Below are 10,554 nucleotides of genomic sequence, written 5' to 3' on the forward strand. Positions count from 1 at the left end.
TTTAGTTTAGGATTGTGTGCAAGAGAATCTGCCCCAATGTGGATAATTCGTTTTTTTACAATCTCAAAACGTTTACGTCTTACGTCTTTACTTACGTCTAAGTTGGCGAATCACTGAGCTCTCGCGTTACGCCATTACACCCATCCTGCATCGCTCCACTACCCCATGAACCTTCCTACTCAGTTATGTAGTACTATGTGTTATTGCTGTAAATTGACAGATCTAAATCTATAAGTACGCGACAGAACGAGATAGCAATCGGGATACGAGGCGGGGCGTCCCCAACCCGATTGCCGTAAATTGACAGATTCCATTAAATGACACACCTAAATGTATTGCTATCACTTTCATAATGCTTTCTGCGAAAAAGGATGGCGCAAGATTTAGCGCAGACATTACATTAGCACAGTTCAGCCGTTCTGAGTTCGTTGTAACGTCTGGTAACGTTACAAACAGTAAGCAGTCAGACCGCGCCGGCCAGAGTGGACGCTTGCGTTTTTGCGTTCTGTTTCCAGAAACACAACAGAACGCGTTTCGAATTGCGTTTCCCCAGTTAGTATCTTATTTCCTATTGCACTTTATATATAATTATGTAATTCATGGAAGCTATCGAGATACATGTTTCACATACAACTTCTGTAGCGAAAATGGAAAGCAAATAATTTGTTGACCTCCTTCCGTGTGCCTTAAGAACTCGTAGAGGTCTGACAGAACGAACGCGAGGTGAACGCTGAACGCTTTTCTGTCTGTGCGGGCTCAGATTAAATTTAATTTTTTTTTGTTAAGAGATTGTCGTACAGCAAAATTAGAGCATGTAATAAATAATTTATTACAAACAAATACTATGACTAGATATGTCAAAAAATAAAATAATACAAAAAACGTTGATAGATGATTTTTAAACTATGTACAATTTTATAAAAATTATTTTAAGTAAAACAGATTTGAGTAAATATTATGTAATAGCTACATGTTTACACCTAATTAAAATATGGTAGGAACTTTACATTTTCTATGTACTATTTTTTTATCGAATAATACTTTCCTTATTACATTTAGGTAGGTACAATGCGCAAAAAGTGACTTTCCACGCGCCATTTTAACCTTATGTGTCAAATTTCATGTCAAAAGTACCTACGATTTTAGTCCATCCAAAGAATTTGGATGTACTACTACGGTGTATTCCTATGTCGATGAGTCCATCACTTAAAAGTGAAACGTACTTTTGACAAGACAGTTGACCCATACAGTTAAAATGGCGCGTGAGAAGTCATTTTGTACGGACTATATTTTATATTTGTATACTTTTAATGTTAAGTAGGTACCTACATTAAAAGTATACTGATGGTAAGTTTTCTCCTGCAAAAATCGTGCGGTGTTATTGGCGTGTGAAAGCACTGACAGTTTCATTGAGTTTGATTTGGTATGTAATACATATTAACTAATGAGAATAATTATATCAATATCAGTTCAGTAGTTTTCTCTACAGTACTAAAATACTAAGTACTAAAATGTACCGTAAATATTTTTTGAATACTACCATGTCCATGTAAATAAGTGCTTGTTCAAGCTGATCACACATTAGATTTTTTAAATTCCCTCTGCCCCTTATTGGTTTGTATATGGCATCGTACCGGAAGGCTAAATCGCTTGGCGGCACGGCTTTGCCATAGGCTGGTAACTAGCCCCGGCCGAAGCCTCTCTCCAGACCAAAAACAAAGAATAAACGAAGTTTAGGTACGAGACGAACCGCAAGCGACGTATTTTTCACAGCGTATATCATTTGGTCTATGCAGGTCTCGACGGTGGCTGGGCATCTGTTCAAAGATAGACGTCGACAGATGGACATCGGTCTCTTTGTACGGAGTTCCCCAGAATAGGGGAATAGGGTCTTATTCCGCTCGTATCGAGCGACTCAGTGAATTGCTTAATCTAATAGCAATTATGTATGTAGCTCTATTTATTCTGCAGTCCGTCCATTTCGAAAATTTTATTCTTCAACAGTTTCTCGTAACAATCCTCGTGGTTGTGTTTGTGGTTCACAGCGTATATCATTTGGTCTATGGTTTCGACGGTGGCTGGACATCTGTTCAAAGAGAAGTACTGTACACACCTCCATGAAGTTTTGCCGTGAGTGGTCGAGTGCTTGGTGTATACGAAATTCATATAAACTAATTGCTTGTGTCCCTTTCTACTGTAAATATATTTGTATCTGACTGGTAACTGGGACTCGCAGGTGCCGTTCATAACCAAGGACAGAGCATCTGAAATAGAGAAGAAAAAATTAATTATGTTAATGATTTCAGTTGGCGTCAGGCAATGATCACAAAACAAGTAGATGGTCTTTTTTTATTTCACTACAAGTTAGCCGTTGAATGTGATCAACCTGGTGGTAAGTGATGATGCAGTGTAACATGGTACCTTAAAAGGGGTAGGTATGGCAGTTTTGTTACACCCATACCCAGAAACTGATAGAGTTTCTACACGGCATCGTACCGGAAGGCTAAATGGTTGGCGGCACGACTTTACCGGTAATGGTAACTAGCCACGACTGAAGCCTCCCACCACGCCAGATCAGAGACAATTTAGAAATTATAAATTCTCAAATCGCCTCTGCCGGGAATCGAACCCGAGCCCTCCCACTTATAAGACCACAGCGTTCACTGCGCTAGGGTGGTCATCAAAAATCTGTCTGATCTGAATCTTGAAGTTATTGCGACATGGTAGTTTGCGCAAGTCATAGAGGATAAATACACAAGCCTAGCTGAGATGAATGAGTTAAAAGAAGACTGATTTATGTGGGAGATATAACTCTGTCTCGTTTTAACTCTGTCTTAAGTCTAAGCAAAGTCAAGTGCGCTCTATAGATCTCACCTAAGAGCTCCGCTGCGTATAGATTAGGTATAGTACGCGACAGGTTGAAATCGGGGAAGGAACGCCCTGCACACCCGCACAGCAACCGCGCTAACACAGTGCAGGCGAGCACAGCTGTGCGGCGCGTCTCCCCGCCTCATAACCCGATTGCCTTCTTAACCTGTCGCAGACTATACCTGCACCGTACTTCCTACAGCACGCGAAGCGAAAGTCTTAACTTGACGAATCAATAGCGCGGTGGAACAGACACCCAACCACGCCATCGTCCATCACTTCTTACCATCAAATCGATAAATCGCTCACTGCGCAGGTTCATGGTCAGTTTTTGATGACATAAACTGTAGACAGAATTAAGGTGATCGCACACAATCGCAACAATCACATGCGGGATGCAATACACTTTTCTGAATAACCGTTACCTGCATCACTTGCAGGGCTAACATCTCATGTAGATATCTACACAAAGGCTGGGCGAACATTGATTGTTGCTTGAACGATAGTCGCTCTCGCTGTTTATCAAATGCGAATTGATTTTTTAATGGCACTTATAGAAAAACAAGCTTATGAGATAGTAGACAGTGGCTAATTTTGTTGTAAACAATCTCTTAGACTAAAATTATAGTAGGTAGGTACTTTTTTCTCTTTTGTAATACTCCCTATGCACTTTATTATTTCCTGTCATGCATACAACAGAATTAGCTACAATATTGTCTAGCTAGCCTAGACTAAGCGAAAGCGATAGATGAAACTAAGAGAAAGCTGATCTTTACAGATTCTTCTAAAATAAAATTGAAATAAAAAAGCCATGTAGAAATCAAAAAATAAAACCGAAAATATTTGTATACATCCTTTAATATTCATAATATAAAACACTCAAGTATACTTTGTTATAAAAACTCACACACGCAATACAAAAATACTTTTTCTCCTCAAACAACATTATCTCTTTATCCTAAGGACCTTAGCCGATACAATACAAATTGAATATATTTTATCACGTTTTGGAATGTAAATATATTTTTTATTCAAAATTTCACTTCATCAATACAAAATAGAGATCACTAAATATCATAATCATAAGTCACGGGTAAAGACGCAACATTTAGGTTGTGTTTATAATTTTGCTTAGAGTCTATTCAGACGGGCCACACCACAGCGACTAAAATGTCGCCAGACAATGTTTGTGACTTGTATGTGAAATGGTTCAGTTACAGTCCACCCACAACGTTGTGGGAATGAGTAATTTTTTATAATAAAATTTCACATCAATTTTAGACTTGCCTTAAGTTTAAAAATCTATTAAAAGTATGATGTAGAAAAGATAATCGAAGATTATGTAAATGATAAAAAAAACTGTGAATTTGACTTGCAGCTCGTTCTAGCTATGTTCGAGACAGCAATTACTTATACATGGCATTGAATATTTAAAAAGAGCAGGCGCCGAGTTACTTGCTGGGTCTTTCCGTAATATAGGGCCTTCCAAACCCGATAGATTCACTCAAAAACACTTGTAAAAGTTTATTTGAATAAAAATCTTTCAATTTCTATTACAGATCACGTGTGATTGCGATGGAGTTGCGTTTGTCCAGCAAAGCTTGCGTTTGTAGTCGGCACTGAGTACTGGCCACATGTTCGCGACAGTCGTTGAACGCGACTTCAAATTGTCGTAAATATGAATGAAACTACGTGTGTTCATACAATTATACACCCAATTTTTAGTAGTATGGCTGTGGCACGACTGAAAGGACGCTTATAAAATGTATATACTATAGTATACCTGCATATTGTTTCACATACACTTTACAGCAATGCAATCAATGCAATTCGTAACACAACCTTACATTTGAGTCGCTTACGTAATACGCCCTAATTAAATACAATAAATAGACTAGAATATGAGCAATCAAGTCTTTTGAATAATATGGCAGAGGGTTGATGGCACAATAAATTCACAGAGTTTAAAGAAACTAAGCAATAGAGTGTATTGGCACTGGAGAAAAGTCTCTTAGTATCTATAATAATAGGTAAATATTACTAACATTATAAGTTAGTATACCTACCACTGGTAAAAATGCTAAAAATATAGATTTTTTTCACTTAACTTTGAGAGTAACTTTCTGTTGTATAAAATAGTTGTGTAACGTTTTTTTAGTAAAATAGTTTGTGGTTTAGATAGTTTCAATCACTTTTGTTATTTTAGTAAAACAAAATACTTGTTTAAACACTGTTAAGTTATTTCTGATGTTTTACAAGTACTCATATTAAAAAAAACATGAGTCTTGTTGGATGACTATGTTAATATATTAGTATATAAAATACCTAATAATATGTATCATTGAATTTGAAAAAAACTAATGCATAAATGAGTGAAACTACCTATCTTAATATTTCATTTCTCAATAATTTTATTATAACGTATTTCTTTCATAAACATTTTGGTCCCAATCTAACTGAATCTATGATTCATCTATATTGATTTATGCTTTATATCACTTGTGATTACAAAAATATACTTTTTCTTAAAACTAGTACCTCTTAAGAGGTTAAAAGCAATAGCAAACCTATCAACTAATTAGCGTAATAATCTCCTTGTATTTGTGATACTTTGAACATATCGTTGAAATGTATTTCAAAGCATGGTGACTTGCAAAATGGCAATTCGCAAGCGCTGCACATGAATCTCGTGTCTCTACGGCGACCTATTCTCCAGCAGAGTCTGCATGACCTTTGGGGATATTTCTTTTTCCCATCTTCTTTCTGTGGAATTGTCACGAGACGATGCTCCATGGGATTTTTTGGAAATTCCTCGTTACTCGTTAAAGTGTTCGTGACTTTACCGTTCACTAAGTTTTTAAGGTCCATGAACAATGCGCTCAGACTGGTGCAATCTGAAATCACGATGGGCATTTTCAATAAATATCATGAAAAATTTGAAATAAATTATAGACTGACTGATGTTGAAAATGCCATCGTGTTTTCATAGCATCAAGAGTTTGTAAAAGAAAACAACATATGCTAGAAAAATTAACAAATGATTGCATTTTCAACACAATCTCTAGTCCTACTTGCAAAAGAAAGTTAAGCAGTAGCAAGCAAAGAAAATTAGTAATACAACACGCCAGAAAATTAGAAAAGTAATCATAAAGGCAGACATATTAGTGTGTTGTGTTGTGTGTCATGACACGTCAGACGTATATCGGTTATATATATTTTGTTAGGAGAGAGATACAACCACAGAGAATTCAACTCAAGAGTACGCATATACAAGGCTTTGCATGAAAACAAAATATGTATGCTTGTAATTTTTTCAAAATATTAGAATTTTTGATCAGGGTGTGTGATCTTTGATGTATGCATAGTAGCATGCATAAAGCAAATTCTTTTAAAGTATTATCCATACTGATATAATAAATGCAAAAGTGTGTCTGTCTGTCTGACTGTCTGCTAGCTTTTCACGGCCTAACAGTTCAACCGATTTTGATGAAATTTAGTACAGAGTTAACTTGCATCCCGGGGAAGGACATAGGCTACTTTTTATCCCAGAAAATTAAATTGTTCCCACAGCATTTTAAAAAATCTAAATCCACGCAGACGAAGTCGCGGGCATCATCTAGTTTCTCTAAATACATAAATACGTAATTTTAAAATCAATACTTATAATAAAACTGTAATGTTTACTAAAATTGTTTACGACTAAAAAAACTACAAAATAGGTTATATGAAAATACTCACTTTCTTGTGGTGACTGATACTCCATGGGTAGCAATATGCTTGGCTTCCCTTCTCTGGAACTATCGTAACTTTTTGGAGTGGTACATACAGCTGGATCGGTCACTATAATATCACTATCATCACATTCCGTTTTTAATTCTACCGTGTTGTCTGGTAAACAATTATTTTTATGATCCACTAAATCTTCTGTACATGACTTTTGCATACTTGGATTTAGCGAAGTAGTAATTTCAACAGCATTTTCTTCATACAAATTCCTAATGTTTTCAATCTTACTGGATTGTAGTAATTGGTTGTTTGACTTACTGTATGCTGTTTTATCAGTGACCTTTGGCCTTTTTTCTGAATTGACAATATCCGAGTAATAATTCTTTTGTATGAATTCTTCTGATTTTCTTTTTAAACTACTTAGTCTTTGAAGTTTCTCAATGAATTGTCTTTGTTTTCGTAAGTCGATTTCGTTATTTTCTGGTGTTTCGTTTGTTGTTGAGTCGTATGCATCAGATGTACTTGATTCTGCATCCGGACTGACATTCTGAGGTTCTAGTCTTGGTTTAGCTGCCTCTTTTTCAGAATCAAACACTTCTTCTTCAGTCTGTAATTAAAAGTGCCAATGTATTAATTTCGTTTATCATAATAACTAGGTGATACCTGCGACTGTCTGCAGGACTTGGACAACGCTATACAAAAGCATTTAGCATTCCAGTATGATGCTGTGTAAAAACAAAAGGGGTATGGGTTTAATAAAAACTGCCATACCCCTTATAGGTTTGTCCACATCTATCTCAGATTGCATCATCACTTACCACCAGGTGAGATTGCAGTCAAGGACTAACTTGTAGCTGAATAAAAAAAAACAAAAAAAAAACATACCTCCTTATTAGTTAATCCTTTGATCTGTAACACTTCAGCAGTGCCTATAAAGCTAGTGAGATCTTCTCTTTTCACACTCACTTCACCATGATACATGAATTGCAATAGATCTCGCATGGCCTTGTGTGTGACATCTCTTAACACAACTGCAATACAAAAGGTAAATGTTACAAAATATGTACTTATCAGCACTCTGAACATGACAACACTTAGGCTGAAAGGATCTTATAATAAACTAGCTAATGCCCACAATTTGATCCACATGGATTTATGGTTTTAAAAATCCTGTAGGAACTGTTTGATTTTCGAGGATAAAATATAGTAGCCACGTATAGTACATATAGTACGCACAACAGACGGAAACGTTTAAGTGAGGAAACCAGCCCAGAGTGAAGATGTCACTATGTCTCTCTCCAGGTCTTCAACTATATGCATGTAAAAATCAAGTCAATTTGTTGTTCTGTTGTGACGTGTTTGAAGGAAAGACAATAAACAAACAAACTTTTGCATTTATATGGTTAGTGATTAAGTAAGTTATATTTTCGTTTCCTTCAAAAATCCTTCTGGCTGCTGCAAAAGCGTGATTTACAGGTTTTAACTAAAATTTACAGCAGTTTTTGTAATTATTTAAGTTAAGTAGTTACAAGTATTAATTACTGTTCAGACTAGTAAAAATGGATGTTAATGTTATAGGTACATCATCTCTTTTTACTGACTTTAATTAATTCAGTGTTACACAAGTCAATACTAAAATCAATTAACTACTTACCAATTGGATGCTGACAGGGATTTAATTGGAACATTTTTTTGAAATATGGAGAGCATATTGAAAGTATAACTTTATGCGCTTGTAGTAAGTGGCCGTCCACAGCAATGGTTACATCGACGAATTCTCCGTTTCCTAATAAACTTGCAAACCCTTTACTAAGGTTCCCGTGGAAATTGTTCCAAGACAATGAGAATTGTTGGTCCATTTCTAGTCACTTTTTGGACGCATCTGAGGCTCTTATTTGTTCTTTTGCATCTTTAGACTGGTCAAATATCATCGGAGATACTAATTAAATAATTCATTAACTAAACTTTAGTACGATGAATGCCAAATAGCAATGTTTTGCGAATAATGGACTAAAAGCAAAATAAAATTGTGAATTTGTGACTGGTTTGGTTTTTTTTTGACTTTGACATTAGCAAGCGGCGCGTCGCGTAGTGTTGTCCATAGAAAGAGCAGAAGACATAAAAAACCGGTAACAACTTATCGGTAAATATCATTAAAATTAAACTTTTTAATATTTTGTTAAATCATGCAAAGTACACGTAAACAGAAGTTTTATTTATTGCATTTTTCATAATTCACATTTCGATTAGGTACCTAATATAACGTTGCCGTTTTAGCTCAGTCGTAATACGTAGCGTGTATGTCCTTCATTACTTATTTTTTAACAATTTATTACCTACCCCTCAGAGGCCAATTATGGGCCAATTCATTTGGCCGGATGACTTTCGATTTTAGTCTTTTTAAAATGTAATCTTGAATTTTATTACTTCCTAACCAAAATACCGAGTTCGATAACCGTAGTAACCAAATGCGAATGTACTTACCTACTTATTTAGGTAACACTTTCTTTTCTCGCCTAAACTGCTGAAACCTTAAAACGATTTCGATTTTCGACAAAAGGGCAAATGCAATGACATAGCTGAAAGAGTTCCCATCACCCATGGGATTTAAAATAAAAATCCGTACCATCGTATAAGAAATAACACTTATTTTACATAAAATTCTCCCTATTCATGTTTTATAGTCGGGCATGCGCTTCTAACTTTTTCGAGCGGTGTGCTAGGTAAATACCTATATTTCATTGTAACGGTGATGGAAATTATTGTGAAGAAACATAGGTACATGAGATATGCTGAGAGTAGGTATATTATATAGTACCTAGCTTCATAGTCCATAATGTTTTTAATTAATGTGTGTGAAGTCTTTCAATCCGCACTTGGCCAGCGTGGTGGACCATTCTCATTCTGAAAGGAGACCCGTTCTCAGTAGTGAGCTGGCGAGCGACTTAGTCATTATCATCATCATCATCAAGCGATAGACGTCCATTGCTGGACATTCTCTTGTATTGTAGGGACTTCCACACGCCACGGTCTTGCGTCGCGTCGTCTGAATCTAACGGCCCTCTAGCGATTCGTTTGAGCGACTTAATAATTTCGTAAATAATTATACCAGGCAATCAGCCTAGTTCTGTACTAATAGAAATTGATAGGTAGTTCTATTCTAAGCCCAAAACGTGAAATAAGTATAGTAGGCGACAGATTGAAATGGCAATAGGGGAGAGAACGTCCCGCACACACGCACTAACCCGGTACGGGCGATCGCGGGTGCCGTGCAGGTGTGCGGGGCGTCCCCCCGCCTCATACCCCAATTGCCATCTCGACCTATAGCCTATAGATATGTATCTAGTTTCGGAAATAGAGAACAATCGAATGCGATGTAAACTACCACAAACAGACAGTTGACTGATTTTTCGTGATCAGTTTAGGTTAGTTTGAAAACACCACACTAATGGTTACACTAGTTTCCGACTTTCGGTGCCCCTGGCGCTGACAGTAAAATTGCACAAATTGCTCGAGTTGCACGACTTACAAAATACCTACATTTCTAACTCAGTTTCTAGTGATTTTGTTCGCGTTCCATTAGTATAGAGCTCGCTGAAACTTTTCACCAGTGACCGCAAACCAGTCTGGCTAAATTAAGTTTCCACACAACTTTGCAAAGTTGTCGTAGATCCAAGATTGTACATTAACCAAATGTATGTCAGGCGACTACATTCAGACAAACGGGTAACTTTGTGGGTACATACTTGTGGTTCCTATTCATCAATAGGAGGTACCTAGGTACAGTTGGAGAGACATGTTGCAATCTTTTTCGGTAGTAGCTGAATCTCTGACGACTTTTGTCGTTGATATATTTTCATGTCCTGTCCTATTGTACTGTGACTTATTAGTTATTACATGATAAGTTATAGGTAGTTAGGTACCAGTATTAATAGTATCTAAGTAGTGTAAACTGAATTT

General features: G+C 36.4%; 1 protein-coding gene across 2 annotated transcripts; it reads right to left on the reverse strand.

Annotated features, from left to right (window-relative positions):
* Window positions 1-341: 341 nt before the first annotated feature.
* Window positions 342-8,645, reverse strand: LOC117985889 (uncharacterized). 2 transcript variants are annotated; one of them, XM_069501637.1, is made up of 4 exons: window positions 8,249-8,645; window positions 7,480-7,625; window positions 6,607-7,201; window positions 342-2,264 (listed from the first exon to the last, which is right to left on the reverse strand). In XM_069501637.1, exons 1-4 carry the CDS (start codon window positions 8,451-8,453, stop codon window positions 1,957-1,959), a joined length of 1,254 nt encoding a protein of 417 aa, XP_069357738.1. In that variant the 5' UTR covers window positions 8,454-8,645; the 3' UTR covers window positions 342-1,956. The 2 variants fall into 2 exon arrangements, with proteins under 2 accessions (XP_069357738.1, XP_034828584.1); XM_034972693.2 differs by lacking the exon at window positions 342-2,264 and adding an exon at window positions 3,683-5,762.
* Window positions 8,646-10,554: the final 1,909 nt, after the last annotated feature.

This window comes from Maniola hyperantus, chromosome 10, assembly GCF_902806685.2.
Source record: "Maniola hyperantus chromosome 10, iAphHyp1.2, whole genome shotgun sequence".
NCBI classification, from domain to species: domain Eukaryota; kingdom Metazoa; phylum Arthropoda; class Insecta; order Lepidoptera; family Nymphalidae; genus Maniola; species Maniola hyperantus.